Here is a 20292-nt window from a genome sequence, read left to right as displayed (position 1 = left end):
GACGTCATAGGCTGTCTCAATAAGTTAATATGTGACGTCATAGCCTGTCTAAGTCAGTAAATGCGTGACGTCATAGCCTGTCTCAGTCAGTAAAGTTGTGACGTCATAGCCTGTGTCAATCAGTAAATATGTGACGTCATAGCCTGTCTAAGTCAGTAAATGTGTGACGTCATAGCCTGTCTCAGTCAGTAAATATGTGACGTCATAGCCTGTCTCAGTCAGTAAAGGTGTGACGTCATAGCATGTCTCAGTCAGTAAATGTGTGACGTCATAGCCTGTCTCAGTCAGTAAATATGTAAATTCATAGCCTATGTCAATCAGTAAATATGTGACGTCATAGCCTGTCTCAGTCAGTAAATATGTAAATTCATATGTGTGTCAATCAGTAAATATGTGACGTCATAGTCTGTCTCAATCAGTAAATGTGTGATGTGATAACCTGTCTCAATTTGTAAAGTTGTGACGTCATAACCAATATCAATATGCAAATGTGTGATGTCATTACCTGTCTCAATCAGTAAATGTGTGATGTGATAACCTGTCTCAATTTGTAAAGGTGTGACGTCATAACCAATATCAATATGCAAATGTGTGATGTCATTACCTGTCTCAATCAGTAAATGTGTTATGTGAGAAACTGTCTCAATCTGTAAAGGTTTGATGTCATAACTTGTCTAAATCTGTATTAAAATGTGTTACGTCACAACCTGTCTCGATCAGTAAGGTATGCCGTCATAATTACGTCATAACATGTCGCAATCTGTAAATCTGTATATGTGTTTATCATAACATCTCATACCTTAACTCACCAGGTGAAGATCGAACGCAAATAGATAAATAGATAGATAAATAAATGGCAATGTTTCCTCTTTAACGACGACTCGTAAGCCCTACCTTCGTATATCATATCGTTGCGACAGAGCTGCGTAAGTTCTTCGTGAGCACCGTAAGCATCCTGATTTTTAAGCGAATCGGTGATTTGTGCATCCGCTTCCGGTGGGCAGCCGTCAAACAACTGTTGTACACACCTGAGAGCTTCGTTGTATGTTCTGTAAACATAAAGGCTAGATAATAAATACAGAGAGGGCTAGAAAGGCGCATCAGTAATGGTAACCTGCCCCGGTTTCACCAGCTCAAAGAAATATCTTAAAGTAAATTGTCCATTGGATTTTAAGAAAGTTTCTTACTACATCCCCCCTTCTTTAAATCAGATATTGTTTTCACATGGAAAATTTTAGCTGAAGGAATTTCCTTAAATCAAGGATGTCGAATCGCGTTTCATTTGACATGAACATACATGTAGTTTAAAAACTGGGACAACAACTGATTAGATTGGCTACTAAATGAAAACATTTATCCGATCATTAAGACACCTGATGGCCAAAACATAACCTCGATTAATCTTGAAGCTACAGTATTTTTAGAAAAACCACACAGTCATAATATTTTCTCGATTCTATACAAAACAAGAATGGCGACATCCAAGATACACAATTTCACCAATAAACCACGCATATAGTTAAACACTGAATTGTTACCAGATGCATATATACAGCCGATATGAATACAATCTTGGTGACAGACATATCGACTCTATACTGCCATCTGGTAACAATTAGATACTTATATTTTCATTTTTACTTATTTTTCTTAACCTGAAACAAAGAGGGCGTTTAAATTTAGCGCTCACCACAACACTGACGTCAGCAAGTTCAATTCCAAGAAAAGCCGGTATTTCCGGCAAAACAACGTGCTCATAAAATGTTTTGAACAGAAAATCATTTTTTCAAAGGAGTGTCACCTTATCGCTGATTATTTAAGTAATTACATTTTTTACTAATTTGATGGTTTCTAATAAAAACCGTTATCGTACATTGATATATGATTTAGTAGGGATGAGACGAGGTTCTAACAGAATACATCGAGAGACTCTAGTGATTCCGCGGGAATCGTTATGCTTTCATCGACTGAATTTAGGTTATGTCCAGAAGAACATTCATTTGACAGTCTTCCTGTCAGAAGGTGACAACGATTCCAAAGATATTTCGTTTAAAAGAGATTCCGTGTTTAATCGGTCAGATCAGCATCATCAGCAAACGACATTGACAAACTTTGTAATCGAATGTCGCTGATAATAATTATGTGGCAACTTCGTTAATTTATGACGTCATAATCACAATTTGACTTACAAACGACATATAGGCAAATGTCATATAGAATGTAAATATATGTAATATTTCAATAAAACCATTTGCTATATTTTTAATTTTGACTTGTGTATCATTTGTTGCAATTAGATATTCCCAAAGAAAATGCTTCCGAGGTTAGTCACGCACGACTCATTTGACTACAACAGGGTTCCACATGCGTGGTTTATTGTGACAAGAAGAACAGGCATGCACCTGTCTTATTCTAGGAATGCATGATTATTGTCCAATGGAATGTGTCGTTACATCACCAACGTGGTATGATTGACAATAACGGTCATAGAATTAATTAAGAATGTGAGAGTGAATATATTTCATATAGAAGTGTATTACTGGTTACATTGTATATATAAATATATTTCCAAACGTCGTCTCGCAGTCAGTTTAGTCATACACAATCACGTGGTAAAGCCACATGAATAACATGCGCAATACTACAGGAAACATGTGACACGAGATTGTGTGCACTTTTACTGATATCTAATTAATGCAGCAATTTCTTCCCTAAAAATCTGACAAAAGACGAGAATGGAAACAGTAGACTCGATCTGTCATTCACGTCTCGTTTCACAGCATGTGACAGATCGTACGATAAAACAAATTACATTGAATCTTCGTCCTTCAATTTCGTATTAATGATAACATGTACTTTTATAAAGTGTTTTCCCCTGAAAAGTTTGTTGTTGAAATCCTAATAGTCAAAAATGTACCTATATCAAAAAAAGTTAGAACGGGTGATCGGAAATGGAAACCATGGTGACAGAACCCACATCCCCTCTCTTAGTTTGAAGCTATCACTCCCAATTTGATATCGGTGTATTTTATCGCTGTGTATGGAGATACATAACCTGCAAACAAAAATGTCGAGGCGTTTTTGTCCAGAATGATTTATCTAAAGACACATAATTAATCATTAGATCCACAGTGATCCTAACGGGCGTGTAGACAACTAGGACATGGGAGGACAGACACGGGAAGCTGCGACATCTCAACAGCCAATCTCAATAAGATAAATGAGCAGTCATCACGAAGTCTCGTGAGCTCGAGATGACGACGCGAACGATCAGGCGACCCAGACAAACACCGACATAAGTTTTTGTCGTTATAAAAGACAGATTGATTCGTTAGAAATTCGTTAGTTAATCCCTTCTGACAGAACATCCACTATCACGCAATTCCTTGTATAACCCGTTTTATGGTTTTTATGGCGTTGCAGTTACTATATAGACAAAAACGCTGTACAGCAATATCTAGACTAATGATTCTTATGCTGAGGATGGGCGTCCGGCAAACTCCACCCTTCCTACTGGTTAAACGCTCGCGCCAAATGCTTTTGAGTTGGAGCTATAATAAACAATTGATATTTAGGCAATGTTAAAGAAAGCCAAAGCTTTTACTACCACTGATAGACCATCACATGAAAGGAAAGCATTTTTTTCCAAAAGATGAACGTTCTAAAAGATGAACTTAGACTCGGTTTTGATCCCCTATGTGAATAGCAGTGTTTGCCGTTTCATTATTCCTGCCATGACCACATGTGTGTAGTGAGCGTTTGATCAGTAAAATGGGTGTTATGATGGTAAAGTATGATCTTACTACACCACATACTAGATACCGCAAATTAACGTGCAAATTATGCAGAATTTCTATGAAGTTATCAACAACAAAAAGATTGCGAAGGAAGCGATGAAACTGGTCTGTGATAATGTACACGTTATCTGTAAGACTACAGAAGACTGATACCATACAAGACTCGTGAAAACTGCAAAATCTGTGATCTTGTTGACGAAACACACACAAAATATACCATTAGTAATATACTATACAGGCGAGCTAAGTCTTAATTACGTGAACATTCTTGTCTCAAGCAATTCCGAATTTTTAATTCAGTTAGTCTCTAAAAAAAACAATAGGCCTACTCCTGTCCTTTATAAAAAATGTTTTCCTAGAATAGGTTATGCATGACAAAATCTAAGGTTAAGAATCAGTTATGTAAATTGGTTGCAAACTTAATGAATTGATTCACTGGACTGATGTAGAATATATTATGAATCAGAGCCAGTATTCCTACCGCCTGATGTGGTGTTTTCCCGTAACAGTGCTCACCATCTATCATTGTGGCGTTTTTATTTCAATGGCGTAGAGAAGTAAACGTAACATCGAAAGCAAAACCCTTGGATATCGAAGTTGACTTAGAATCTATTCAACAAACGGTCTCTACAACGGAAGAGGCTTGGTCTGTGTGTACTAAATTTATTGATTTATAATTAATGCTGTGACTTGCCTGTTTGCGTAACATACCACATTATTTGTAGACTAACTAAACGGATTTTATGTGCTGGTGTAGATGTATTGCTCTCGATCTTTGTCGAGATGACAACCTCACCTCTAGGTCTCTCATTAACTAGTTTGGTAGGTAAGTAAGTGTGACAGAGGTGCCGCTGGGTCACCAGTATGGCAAGTAGGATGCGTTACGCTGGCATACACATGATTAATTAAGCTGTCGTCCAATTAAAATATGACTTAGTGGTATCCCGGTAAGGATGCCGCGCCATATGTCGGCGTCCCCTACCACCATAAAGCTTGATCCAGAATTACCTGGCAGGCTGAGCGGATGCACCGTAAGTGACGCCCAGGTGCTAATCTCTCATATTTAAATGGCGTTGTTAAATGAAACCCGTCGGTTATAAGTAAAAGGTGAGAGACGATGTCGACGATCAGATAGAGCAACATAGTAACTGTACAATTGGCGGGAAGGTTCGACGAGTTCCTCAGCCAGGCGTACAGTGCCCGAACCACCAAGCGTGCAGGTGTTCTCTGATACAAATTATGATATAAGTCAGCACATCAGCCTCCTATTCATTAAAACGGGAAATATCATTTTATACAGAAATTCTTTATTCATGATAGAGTAGTCATGCAATTTGTTACGTAGTATATGTAAACATAAAAGCACCAGGGATCTAGTTTCAATCGAGTTCGCTGTAAGACGTTTCCCCATAAATCTCCAGTACGCACTCCACGACGCGGACGGTTGTGTTTTCGTTGCAATGTGAAGAAAATTTATCGTATTTACCTTTAAACATTAATATTTTAATTCCTCTTCAATTAATATGAAATTATGACATAATCATTATAGAATTTTGAGGGTACGCCAATGTTTGCATGTTATCCTACTCGATACGTCATGCTATGTAATTTAAAATGGAATGCTACTCTCTCTGATCTTGTAAAAGTGCACTGGGTAACCAATCGATAATTGGATAGGCTAATTCAATAATGACGCTTCTGTGACGTCACTGTGAATAATGACCTTGACATACTATGCCAATATGACGCTTGAATAAGTTGCTACATCGTTGTAGACATACGTCTGTAGACAGGCTTGGAATAACCAGAAAATTGTGAAACTAAAAAACAACAATATTGTGATGATGTTGGTGACTTACGTGCAGAATGAGCGAAGTAACTCGACGTTGACGCCAGAGAAGAGGGCGTGGTCACTCTCCTGGAGACTGTGGAGCTGAGTTCGATAGTCACTAAAGCAATTAGACGCAGCGGTCTTTACATACTGCGGACACGACGTCCCACCAACTTGTGACGTCACTGAAAGACAATAAAATTGGTCACTAAGATACATCGCACTATATTTAATTTTCAAGTGAGTCTGACCACAGGGTGTTTGTAAGTACTAAGTCTAACCCACGTTTAAATGGAAGGTCTCTCTAGTCCTCAGTCTGACCACATGGTATTAGTAAGTACTTAGTCTAACCAACGTTTAAATGGAAGGTCTCTCTAGTCCTCAGTCTGACCACATGGTATTAGTAAGTACTAAGTCTAACCAACGTTTAAATGGAAGGTATCTCTAGTCCTCAGTCTGACCACATGGTATTAGTAAGTACTTAGTCTAACCAACGTTTAAATGGAAGGTCTCTCTAGTCCTCAGTCTGACAACAGGGTGTTTGTAAGTACTAAGTCTAACCCACGTTTAAATGGAAGGTATCTCCAGTCCTCAGTTTCCATATTCAGATTATAATATATTTTTCTAAAGACAAAGGTTCCACTAATCTGTCCAAAGATTATCGTTAACATTATTCACTCTAAAACATGAATTGAAAGGACATGACAATACGTTGAAAGGAAGGTAGGAATTGTACAATTCAACAAATATGAGTTTATATTAATACCGTACAGTATGGATCCCTATAAATAGTCTCGTACAGCATTACAACGTACATTAAATGGAAAATAAATATTGAGGGTATTTTGATATCATGTTTCCATTTGACAATACAGCTCTGGATATGAATTTAACCGTAGTGATATGTTGTGTGTGTTTTACTGCTGGTATATGTCAATGTCATTGAGACAGGCCAACGTCACTTCCGGTATTGGAACCGTTCACAGTTGGGGCAATAGTCGGCATCTGCGTCTGACAGTCCGTTATCATACCAAGTCAGCACAATTATAACAGCAATATATTAATGTTCGATATACCAGCCCTTCCTCTATCCCCATGGGAACCAACATATCTACTAGTATAAATTGCTTCGGGCGAAAGGAAACGAGGCAACAAATGAAACGTCACGGCTAGCAAACGAGAGAGGCGCCGACAGGCACAGGAGATGTGTGAAATACATTAATTTAAGAAATGTTGCGATAAGTAGATTAAATAAATTTCAAATATTTCAAGAAGTGGATGTCAATACCAGAAGATGACATGTCTCCATATAGCTCGAGCTGATGGAAAGCTGTGAGCGTGGCAGACAGTTTAATCTCTCAATAGGCCGACATACATTTGGTGTACGACATTTCTCACCCAGGCTTTCTCACCCAGACCACACGTTTGGTTGTTGTGCTAAACCTGTAAATGTTGATGTCGTTTCCACCAAATCTGACATAGTAAACAACCGTCAAGTAATTTAATATGTGCATAAGTAAGACCAATTATCACAGTTTGGCAAACATCATTTTTGCAATTGTAAGATGCATATTTAAATCACTGCCTTCGCTAGGAATCGAACGGGACAACCGATCGAGTTAAAGAGTTTTTCTCTAGCAAAGCGGTATATCGCGGCTATTTACCACCGCTGAGAGTTTATCGCCAACCTCCAACCCTTAAAAACAAGTCAAAATAAAAAAAAAAATAAGAAAGAACAACTACACCACGGCATCTTTATAAAATATCTCCCAAACTGGCCGACTGATGTTTATTGGGGGTCTGTAATGAGCAGTGATTGGAAGAGCTATCCCCGATCAATGTCAACACACACTTACAAGGTAATAAATATAAAACCAAAGCTAAATAAAACGACCAAAATGTCTAGATCCGACTTCGAAAATGTTTGAAAAGTAATAAACTGTGGAATTTATTCCCAGCCGATTGATTTTGTTGGACTGCGGAGAATGGGATCCGGTTGATACAAGCGCCACCTGCCGGGTAGAACAGAAAGCCAGTCGTTAAAGTCATTGCCTCTCTTTACAGGAAAACGTTTGCTCTCAGTCAATGGCTGTAACCTGCCCGATTAAATATCGACCTGCTCATAAACGGGACAAACACACCGAACTGATTTCTCTTCAAATCAACTCCAGGTCTAGACGTTACAGAAAAGTAATAAGTATAGGTTTGATACTTGTACAATATTGGAGAATCCCCGCAGTCGTAACGATATGAATAATAACGTATCAAAGTTTGAAGCCCATATTTACTTCCAATATCGTTCCGTTCATATTTTTCCAATATTCACTTAAATGCGGATATTGTGTCCAAAACAACAAATAAATTATATACAATTTCTTGGTGGGTTGTATTGGGGATCTAACTAACGTTGTAGGAGAAATACTATCGCCGTGATGTTATATACAAACTTTTACCAACCCGTGTTGACAGGTAGCATGCCAGTATTTCAAGTGGAATCTATATGTGTACTATTTTAGTCCGTAAAATTTGTGATATCAAAAGTACGCTAAATATTTGGAATCGGGGGAGTAAATTACTAGGGAAAGAACGAACACACAGCTTCCATAGTAACGAGAATCAGAATGTACTACCATCATAATATAGTATATAATATCTCCCTTGTGATCCATCTTGTGCAGATCACAATATAATATATACTATCATCTTGTGCCGAGTACTACCATCACAATATACATGTATACTATATATACAAGTCACGAGCCTGTACAGATAATCGGGACATGTTTTATGGCATTCCTGAAAATAACATTACTCTTCAAATAAAACCTAGGCAAATCGATTCTATTTCTAAATAAAACATACATCAGTTTTCCTCGAGACCACGTGTATATACATTTAGATATCTATCTCTGGAAACTGCTATTTATTCGGCGATATCCGCCGATCCATATACCGCTATTGCTCTAGTGAAGATCGTAAACAAGTAGGATGTGGCACCCTTATTGTCCTAATCTTGTATTGTACAAATTTCTCTCTTAAAGTGGGCACATTTGATACAGACCAGCGACCTCGGGGCGATACGTCAAATCCAAATAAACTTCCTCTACGCAGGGGCTTACATGTAATGCTCTACAAATGGCTACTGTACAAGTTCAAGTTCATTTATTACTTTGAGTCTTACGACTCATCAGTGTAAACATATGATATACATGATATTTACATATATACAAAATGTACAAATCGTTCACGGTACCCACAGATTTGTTTTGTTTGTAGGATTTTAGAGGGCAGTGAAATCTTTTAACTGCGTCTTTTCGATGAGTAGTACACATATTATCACTCACTACAACAGATAATTCACCAAATAGATTCAGTAAAGTTAGATGTCCATGAGTCTATAGACCCCCTCGTCTCGATTCATGGCAAAACCACTACGAGGTATCAAGTAGGCTTACTTCATCCACCGTTTGGAAGGCATACTGATCTTGGGGTGTTAAATTTGCTTTCAGCTTGTAAAATACTTAGGCATTATACACTTTTCATAACGGCCAAATGTGTTCGTATTGGCTAATGGTCCATCGACAATTCGTCATTTAGGACCACCCAGCAGCAGAAAAGGATAATACATCAACCCCTAAACAAAATGGTAAAAGGTTAGATAAGAAAAATAAAAAAAACTGATATAAAACAATCCGGTTGCAAAACACATTTCTAATAGTGAAGCTACATATGGTCGTATAACTACGCGTACTTAACGTTAGCGTACACAGTGCCCCTCTGTTGACTGGTCAATCAATTAGCAGATTTGTTTTGGCAAAAATTGTTTCACCCTGTCCGACCCTGATTTATAATGTGTGGGCACATAGGAGGGACAAGAGTCGTTGACAGACGGGTCTATCCATAACATGACCCTACCGGCACAGTCTACAACATTTGTGCAGCTCGCCTCCTACTTCTCCCAGTCCCTATAATGTCCGTTTGTCACGCGAGACTTTTGTAAAACAAGCACTTCTGTCAGCCTAAAACACTCCGTGCTAGGATCCCTGGGGAGTCGCGATCTCCAAAACTAGAAATCCGGGCGTGTCGGAGTTCTTTCCAATACACTATCTCAGCGAAATGTCGCCGTAACGTTTAGCCACCTTCCCGTTAAGGAACGGCACTAAAAGGCCCGCAGTCACAGGTCCGCTGATTTACGGAGCGTCAAAATGCTCCGTTACACATTTAACCCCGCCAGCTATGCGATGAGATGGGACTGATTTACTCCCTTACATGTTTTAGGCTAATTTCTTCAAAGCATGTTGTTCAGTGGAAAATCGAGTTTGGTCGTAATTATCAATGAGGAGTTTTTCCAAGAAAGTACTGAGAGCCAGTCTCCGTTCTGTCGGACAGGTGTGATACGACACAGGCTAATGCGCCATTATACCAGTCCATTATCCCAGGAGAGTCATTCAGTACCGACTAGACAGTAGCGACGGAACACATCAACGTGTCTTCGCGACCACTGTTCGCTGCCAGGTGCTTGTGTGAGGAAGACAAGTCCGATTGTCGGGGTGGGTGTTCGTAACCACGGAATTTTATAGAAAAATCGCGTTATTTCTTAATAAAAATATACTTTTTGTCAACGTCTTTCAGTCGTGGAAGGAAACGAACGCATTTCAATGGGACACTCATAATGATGTAGTCCGGTGGGCCCCGAATGGATTAGATAAGTGATGTAGTCCGGTGGGCCCCGAATGGATTAGATATGTGATGTAGTCCGGTGGGCCCCGAATGGATTAGATATGTGATGTAGTCCGGTGGGCCCCGAATGGATTAGATATGTGACATAAGTTATTTGACAGGTTAACGATGAGAATATAATATACAGAATACATTGTTATGTGAGAGTGCCGCATTTGAGGAACGCTATGTATGGAATTATTTTAATAATATACTTTTTAGCCGTCCGAAAACCACCCAGTTCTAATTCTGCCTATATCTATCGTAGTAATCTTTCTTTAAAATGTGGAGCTGGGGGCGTTCTTAGTTACAATCAAGAGATCCTTGATGGCAAAGCTTAATGGGAGGGTGTGATATTTCTGGCTTAACTACATTTATCGACATCCAAACGTTTTGTGCGTCTGCGGTTGGACGTTGTCATACCAACGTTGATAGTTTATATGTACTTTTGTACAGTGGTTCTATGGTCCCCTACCCATTGTACATTGGTTCTATGGTCCCCATCCCATTGTACAGTGGTTCTATGGTCCCCTACCCATTGCACATTGGTTCTATGGTCCCCATCCCATTGTACAGTGGTTCTATGGTCCCCTATCCATTGCACATTGGTTCTATGGTCCCCATCCCATTGTACAGTGGTTCTATGGTCCCCTATCCATTGTACAGTGGTTATATGGTCCCCGGCCCATTGTACAGTGGTTATATGGTCCCCGACCCATTGTACAGTGGTAATATGGTCCCCTACCCATTGTACAGTGGTAATATGGTCCCCTACCCATTGTACAGTGGTTCTATGGTCCCCGTCCCATTGTACAGTGGTAATATGGTCCCCGTCCCATTGTACAGTGGCAATATGGTCCCCGTCCCATTGTACAGTGGTTCTATTGTCCCCTACCCATTGTACTGTGGTAATATGGTCCCCTACCCATTGTACAGTGGTAATATGGTCCCCTACCCATTGTACAGTGGTTCTATGGTCCCCGTCCCATTGTACAGTGGTTCTATGGTCCCCGTCCCATTGTACAGAGGTTATATGGTCCCCTATCTATTGTACAGTGGTTCTATGGTCCCCTACCCATTGTACAGTGGTAATGTGGTCCCCTACCCATTGTACAGTGGTAATATGGTCCCCTACCCATTGTACAGTGGTTCTTTGGTCCCCGTCTCATTGTACAGTGGTTCTATGGTCCCCGTCCCATTGTACAGTGGTTATATGGTCCCCATCTCATTGTACAGTGGTTCTATGGTCCCCATCCCATTGTACAGTGGTAATATGGTCCCCTACCCACTGTACAGTGGTAATGTGGTCCCCTACCCATTGTACAGTGGTTCTATGGTCCCCTACCCATTGTACAGTGGTTCTATGGTCCCCTACCCATTGTACAGTGGTAATATGGTCCCCATCCCATTGTACAGTGGTTCTATTGTCCCCTACCCATTGTACAGTGGTAATATGGTCCCGATCCCATTGTACAGTGGTAATATGGTCCCCGTCCCATTGTACAGTGGTAATATGGTCCCCTACACATTGTACAGTGGTAATATGGTTCCCTACCCATTGTACAGTGGTTCTATGGTCCCCTACCCATTGTACAGTGGTTCTATGGTCCCCTACCCATTGTACAGTGGTAATATGGACTCTATTGTACAGTTCGATTGTCCCAACACCATTGCCGCATGCTTGTGCGTAGACAGTTCCGAACGGTACATGTAGGTTGTTTGGTAAACAGATATATGTGTATCGCCAATCCAATTATCTCACCTTCGGCCAAGTAAATACCGTCAGTTGGAATGAGAGACTGTTAACCTGTCAGACTCGCGCCTATTGTGACATTTTAGTACTGTAGATGAAAGCAAGCTATGTCAGCCCTGTGGTTTAGCCGTTTTAAGTTCTGCCGGAATGCTGTTACATAAGCCCCATTATGGGGTTCGGTAGACAGTGAAATAACACGAGAGAACTGTGTGATAGACATACAGTGCATCAATTCCTCTCAGAGTACTAATAAAACTATCTCATCGACTTTACTACAATATAAATGTAATCTTTTATTTGACTTCTGGCTACACCAATACTCTGAGTGCACGCGACTTGAGCGCCCCCTTGTGACACTCTAAAGAACTCGCAGACAAGCAGGTGTCAAATGACAGGTGTACATAATGGCCGGCTATGAAACAATATCCTCATTTCAATAACCATTGTGGTCCTATCGAATGCTATGTCTTTCTTTCAAATTACGTCATCAATATGGGACGACCTCTGAGCACTCTACCAGTAGACGCGAACACATACAGTAAGATACGCTTCAAAATAGAAAATCAGTGGAATGGGAACATACATGTATATTGTATACTGTAGTTAGGGTTTTTGATGTAAGTCTCGAAGACATCATAAGACTTGACAAGTTATCAGACATTCTTTCGTCCGTCACTAACTAAGGTTGTCACATGCGATTTTGACATGCGTTAGTGCATGTAATGTGCGATCACGTGGCAATAATCTAAAAAAAAAAAAAAATACACAAAACGCTCTGCAATTGATAACGAACTAAACAGGCCGTCTACTAGCACACGTCCGTATCCCAGGCATATCTTTATAAGCCTCTCAGTAAATAAGCATTTTGACAATATGATAATTCCCCGATCCCAGATCTCCAACTCCTACCATACGATCGCCTGGCGCTCCACATATTGTACAATCTGTTTATAGTTTACTGGTATTTACCGTGATGCCATGTCAAGGTTTGGGAGGTAAACAGTCTCTCCCTGGGTGAGCGTTTTGTTTATACGAGTGTGCACTCCTCGCGTGTGTGAGACCATTTACAATGCACAACTTTAAATGAAGGACACGCTCCGGGGGTGACAGGCCAGTATAATTTTCTGCTCGTCAGCTCTAGTCCTGTTCACTGAGGCGCTCTGATGTGGTGAGTAATTAGGGGTATCAAACACCCGAACTCTTCACTCCTCAAACACCCAAACTCTGTCACTCCTCAAACATCCCAACTCCGTCACTCTTCAAACACCCGAACTATGTCACTCCTCAAACATCCGAACTCTGTCACTCCTCAAACATCCGAACTCCGTCACTCTTCAAACACCCGAACTCCGTCACTCTTCAAACACCCGAACTCTGTCACTCTTCAAACACCCGAACTCTGTCACTCCTCAAACATCCAAACACTGTCACTCCTCACACATCCAAACTCCGTCACTCTTCAAACACCCGAACTCCGTTACTCCTCAAACACCCGAACTCTGTCACACCTCAAACATCCGAACTCCGTCACTCCTCAAACACCCGAACTCCGTCACTCCTCAAACATCCCAACTCTGTCACCCCTCAAACATCCCAACTCTGTCACCCCTCAAACATCCGAACTCTGTCACTCCTCAAACATCCGAACTCTGTCACTCCTCAAACACCCGAACTCTGTCACTCCTCAAACACCCGAACTCCGTCACTCCTCAAACACCCGAACTCCGTCACTCCTCAAACATCCGAACTCTGTCACTCCTCAAACACCCTAACTTTGTCACTCCTCAAACATCCGACCTCCGTCACTCTTCAAACATCCGAACTTTGTCACTCCTCAAACATCCGAACTCTGTCACTCTTCAAATATCCGAACTCCGTCACTCCTCAAACATCCGAACTCTGTCACTCTCAAACATCCGAACTCTGTCACTCCTCACTCACCCGAACTCCGTCACTCCTCAAACACCCGACCTCTGTCACTCCTCAAACATCCGAACTCCGTCACTCCTCAAACATCCGACCTCTGTCACTCCTCAAACACCCGAACTCTGTCACTCCTCAAACACCCGACCTCTGTCACTCCTCAAACATCCGAACTCTCTCACTCCTCAAACACCCTAACTCTGTCACTCCTCAAACATCCCAACTCTGTCACTCCTCAAACACCCGAACTCTGTCACTCCTCAAACACCCTAACTTTGTCACTCTTCAAACATCCGAACTCTGTCACTCCTCAAACACCCTAACTTTGTCACTCCTCAAACATCCGACCTCCGTCACTCTTCAAGCATCCGAACTCTGTCACTCCTCAAACATCCGAACTCTGTCACTCTTCAAATATCCGAACTCCGTCACTCCTCAAACATCTGAACTCTGTCACTCCTCAAACACCCGAACTCTGTCACTCCTCAAACACCCTAACTTTGTCACTCTTCAAACATCCGAACTCTGTCACTCCTCAAACACCCTAACTTTGTCACTCCTCAAACATCCGACCTCCGTCACTCTTCAAGCATCCGAACTCTGTCACTCCTCAAACATCCGAACTCTGTCACTCTTCAAATATCCGAACTCCGTCACTCCTCAAACATCTGAACTCTGTCACTCCTCAAACATCCGAACTCTGTCACTCTTCAAACATCCGAACTCTGTCACTCCTCACTCACCCGAACTATGTCACTCTTCAAACATCTGACCTCCGTCACTCCTGAAACACCCTAACTTTGTCACTCCTCAAACACCCGGACTCTGTCACTCCTCAAACACCCGAACTCTGTCACTCCTCAAACATCCGAACTCTGTCACACCTTAAACACCGTCAGCCGGTGTAGGTACAGCAAGATATACTGCCAACTAATGACTCAAGACTCTGACAGTTAGTAAGTCTCTTCATTAAAAAGTCGTATTAAATGAGGGAAGCATGCTTGTATCTAACTCTATGTATATTATAGATCGTATTTAGACACATTCCGTATCCATACTGTATAAACACTAAGTATTATCTATGTTTGCGCTTCCTATAATATTACCAATTACTACTATTGTTGCACGCCAGTTAACATGTTTCTGGTGGCCCGGTAGCAGGTCATTTGACTTCACTATCCGTGTTGTAACACTTCATTGTGTGAATCGTTTAGGCGGGCATTTTTATCCACATTAAAGTTTCAAACATGCATACAAATGTTCAACTTTCATTTCGTTATTTTCCTCATACCAGACCATCTCCACGTGGGGTAAGACTGGTCTTCGAGGACAAGAGAGCTAGAGAACTACCAAAGACACCTCGCCCATATAATGACGTTCGAGTGACAGTTCACAATACCTATAGAACTTACCAGTCATTTTCACACGACTTTATAGGTAGTATTTACAGAGATAACGCACAGACACTATGACCACGACTAATTAACGAGACAACAAATGATCGGAACAAGACAGATCGTAAGAGCGATAGGAATACTTCAAAACTCATTAAAGAAATTTTATGACTAGGCAAAAAAATGTAAAAGAATTTCAATCGCTTGGCAAATTACGAGTGTAAATATAGAGCGTGTGCTTATCTCGGTTAATCATCTTCTCTATGTAGGTCGCTCGACTTTACCTGGAATACCGTCATCACCATAGCAACAACAACAAATGATGATGCAGCATGACCCTTCGTTAAATATTGATCACACTGGACATGGGTCTGTTTGTCAGGTAACAGATGTCCGTAATCCCATCTGGCCACGTATACCTTTCCTGTAGGTCAAGTATACATTGATAAAATATTGACTAGAGTCGACATTAGGTTGGCTATCCTAATAGGATCTACAATTTATTGTCAAAGTCAAATGAAATAATCCCGACGGTCAGCTGTGCGAGAGGTCACAGTTGGTCCGAAACAATAGTGCATTGTGCCTAGTTCGAGCAGGTTATCAAATATCAGTATCATATTTCTAATTCAGTGACTGAGATAAAATAAGACGCGATCTGTAGGAAGCTCTGCAAGTCTTAATTTCATTGAAATCGTGTGCCATTTAGGTTGCTGTACTATGCCAAATGCGGCGATCTCTTCAAGGTAGACTTCAGCTATAGTATTGTAAATAAGAAATTATTTTATTTTGGGTGAAGCTCTACTAGGTTATTTCTATACACAAACCGACGAGAGAAGGGAGGGACACAGACCGACCAGAGAAGGGAGGGACACAGACCGACAAGAGAAGGGAGGGACACAGACCGACCAGAGAAGGGAGGGACACAGACCGAACAGAGAAAGGAGGGACACAGACCGACAAGAGAAGGGAGGGACACAGACGACCAGAGAAAGGAGGGACACAGACCGACAAGAGAAGGGAGGGACACAGACCGAACAGAGAAGGGAGGGAAACAGACCGACCAGAGAAGGGAGTGACACAGACCGGCCAGAGAAGGGAGGGACACAGACCGAACAGAGAAAGGAGTGACACAGATCGATCAGAGAAGGGAGGGACACAGACCGACCAGAGAAGGAAGGGACACAGACCGACGAGAGAATGGTGAAACACAAACTGAACAGAGAAGCGTCTCCACCTGAGGTAGCATCAACCCGATGTTATACCGGAAGGGTTTTTCAACATACAGGACATTTATGTATCTTCTATAATTCAAACATTCGTCCTTCTAATCCGACAGTTTAAGTTTGTTGTTTTGCTGGCATTCCTAGTACAATATGTATATGCTGAGTATGTCGATGAATATACCTTTTTTCTACACAGTGCCATGTTGATTGACATGCGTGACAAATCACCCTTACACAAATCACCGCTCACCAACCCTATCATCAACTAATCTCCTGCATATTTCAATTACAACAGCCTGTGGTTTTGTTTCGACTTTTTTTTTATCAATGGCCGCTACTGTTTAAACAGTGCATGCTTCGTCCGACATTACCTGTCAACCTGTCGCCCTGGGCAAGGTTTTCAGGCATCTCGTTCAAACGCCCGTAAACAACCCTCACTCAATTGAGACATATTTAAGATGCGTTTTAAAATGTTAATTTTAATGCTTACACTCGTGAGTGGGCCGTTAACAGATCGTGTGTGGTGAGGCAAGTACCGTGTATTGTATCTACCTGGCCCCTGTATCTACCTGGCCCCGTCGTAAACTCGCTTTGTTGGATGTAATGGTATTCTTGTGTGTTGAAAGAGAAAATGTACTAAATAATGTCATTCAAAGCTTCAATTAACTTCATCTTTAATGTCAAAACCCTGTTTAATTTTTATTTATGGATGAGAAATATGGACAGATGTTTTAAACTCGGGTCCCATTGTTCGCCACCAGGAGGCGTCTACAACATTAACGTTGCGTATTCCCCCCCCCCCCCCCCCCCCCCCCCCCGCGATATATTTTTGTGTCTGGGTTTGAGGAGGGGTTAATTAATATCTTTGTGTCTGGGTTTGAGGAGGGGTTAATCTAAGGAAATATGGAATGCATGACTCCATGACAGTATTACAAACATTTTGAGTCACACGTGAGCCCACAATTTATCATCATACTTCATTTGCATAGCGACTACAGTTTTTGAAAGAATATAGCATTGGAATTATAGTCATTTCCTCTTTGGAATACGTTAACTACATCATACTATTATTGCGATTTGCGGCATATTATCACGAGGTAGTAGACTGTTAAATGTCCTCGTCACACGTACAGTATGTAGGTAAATGTATAAATCTACATGCTTTACTTCCGTTCGAGACCGGAGGCCGTGGAAGTTGTCCCCGGGACTTGCTGTGGGATTAGAGATTGTCTGGATGGTGGCGCTGACAGCTGTGGGGACGGACTGATCCCTGTGATTGACATCACCACAACACGATACATTCGAGCTTTAGTGAGTGGCTAGAGGTTACAATTTAATTCATTTCAAATGTTCATGGCACAATTATATAAGTATATAAGATTATACCGAAGACAACCCCACTCACAGTTCTAATGACTGGTTTATGATATATAATCTTAAAGCATACCTGTTTTAAATAATGAGTTATTGTTTTGAGATGGAAGTTTTGCTTCTCACAATAAAGCTATAACGCAAAACCTCGTGTAGTTAATTCAAATACACTGTACTGCAAAATCATACGAATATAGATCATAGAATTACTTAAGATCGAGGAATATGCGGCGGTAATGAACGGGATGAAACATTACAGACAGTCCACTGGGACAAGTCGAGTCTTATATTAGACGAATAGCCTCAAATAGAAAGACAAGGGAAGCATCCGATCGTCAGTGAAATTCTTACCTATTCTTTTCAAACTTATTTTTTTCCGTAAAAAATCTCCACCTACCTACTAATCCTACTACCGATCTCTTCAGAAGACCTCATCTATCGGTTCATACATGTTTTATATATGTAACATTTATCGTAGTTGTGGAAATCCAACTTTAATCAGGACATGCGACAAGATTTCCAGCTTCCCAAAAATTGCCTAACGGGCGCTTGACCTTCACCTAATGAAACCTAAACTATAGCAGAGCGACTGATGTAAAAAAAAGTATAGCAGAGCGACTGATGAAACATAAAGTATAGCAGAGCGACTGATGAAACAAAGTATAGCAGAGCGACTGATGAAACATAAAGTATAGCAGAGCGACAGATGAAACAAAGTATAGTAGAGCGACTGATGAAACATAAAGTATAGCAGAGCGACAGATGAAACAAAGTATAGTAGAGCGACTGATGAAACAAAGTATAGCAGAGCGACTGATGAAACATAAAGTATAGCAGAACGACTGATGAAACAAAGTATAGTAGAGCGACTGATGAAACAAAGTATAGCGGAGCGACTGATGAACCAAAGTATAGTAGAGCGACTGATGAAACAAAGTATAGCAGAGCGACTGATGAAACAAAGTATAGTAGAGCGACTGATGAAACATAAAGTATAGTAGAGTGACTGATGGAATATAAAGTATAGCAGAGCGACTGATGAAACAAAGTATAGCAGAGCGACTGATGAAACAAAGTATAGCAGAGCGACTGATGAAACAAAGTATAGTAGAGCGACTGATGAAACATAAAGTATAGTAGAGCGACTGATGAAACAAAGTATAGCAGAGCGACTGATGAAATATAAAGTATAGCAGAGCGACTGATGAAATATAAAGTATAGCAGAGCGACTGATTAAACAAAGTATAGTAGAGCGACTGATGAAACATAAAGTATAGTAGAGCGACTGATGAAACATAAAGTATAGCAGAGCGACTGATGAAATATAAAGTATAGCAGAGCGACTGATGAAATATAAAGTATAGCAGAGCGACTGATTAAACAAAGTATAGCAGAGCGACTGATGAAATATAAAGTATAGCAGAGCGACTAATGAAACATAAAGTATAGCGGAGCGACTGATGAAACATAAAGTATAGCAGAGCGACTGATGAAACAAAGTATAGTAGAGCGACTGATGAAACATAAAGTATAGTAGAGCGACTGATGAAACAAAGTATAGTAGAGCGACTGATGAAACAAAGTATAGCAGAGCGACTGATGAAACAAAGTATAGCGGAGCGACTGATGAAACAAAGTATAGTAGAGCGACTGATGAAATATAAAGTATAGCAGAGCGACTGATGAAATATAAAGTATAGCAGAGCGACTGATGAAACAAAGTATAGTAGAGCGACTGATGAAATATAAAGTATAGCAGAGCGACTGATGAAACATAGTATAGCAGAGCGACTGATGAAACAAAGTATAGCAGAGCGACTGATGAAACATAAAGTATAGTAGAGCGACTGATGAAACAAAGTATAGTAGAGCGACTGATGAAATATAAAGTATAGTAGAGCGACTGATGAAACAAAGTATAGCAGAGCGACTGATGAAATATAAAGTATAGCAGAGCGACTGATGAAACAAAGTATAGTAGAGCGACTGATGAAACAAAGTATAGCAGAACGACTGATGAAACATAGTATAGTAGAGCGACTGATGAAACATAAAGTATAGCGGAGCGACTGATGAAACATAAAGTATAGCAGAGCGACTGATGAAACAAAGTATAGTAGAGCGACTGATGAAACATAAAGTATAGTAGAGCGACTGATGAAACAAAGTATAGTAGAGCGACTGATGAAACATAAAGTATAGTAGAGCGACTGATGAAACATAAAGTATAGCGGAGCGACTGATGAAATATAAGGTATAGCAGAGCGACTGTTGAAACAA

The 20292-nt window shown here is 40.7% G+C and overlaps 1 protein-coding gene across 1 annotated transcript in view; it reads right to left on the bottom strand.

The window, feature by feature from the left end:
* LOC117331828 overlaps positions 1-20292 on the bottom strand; it is a 45132-nt gene that overhangs the window by 10666 nt on the left and 14174 nt on the right. Inside the window, exons 2-3 of the mRNA XM_033890748.1 lie at positions 5657-5813; positions 895-1049 (exon numbers count right to left, since the gene is read on the bottom strand). Coding sequence (XP_033746639.1) covers positions 895-1049; positions 5657-5813 — 312 coding nt within the window. The remainder of the gene's footprint in view (positions 1-894; positions 1050-5656; positions 5814-20292) is intronic.

The sequence above is a fragment of the Pecten maximus genome, chromosome 7 (assembly GCF_902652985.1).
Source record: "Pecten maximus chromosome 7, xPecMax1.1, whole genome shotgun sequence".
Lineage (NCBI taxonomy): Eukaryota > Metazoa > Mollusca > Bivalvia > Pectinida > Pectinidae > Pecten > Pecten maximus.
The sequence above is the reverse complement of the archived record's forward strand: the minus strand, read 5'-3'. Positions and strand labels throughout refer to the sequence as shown.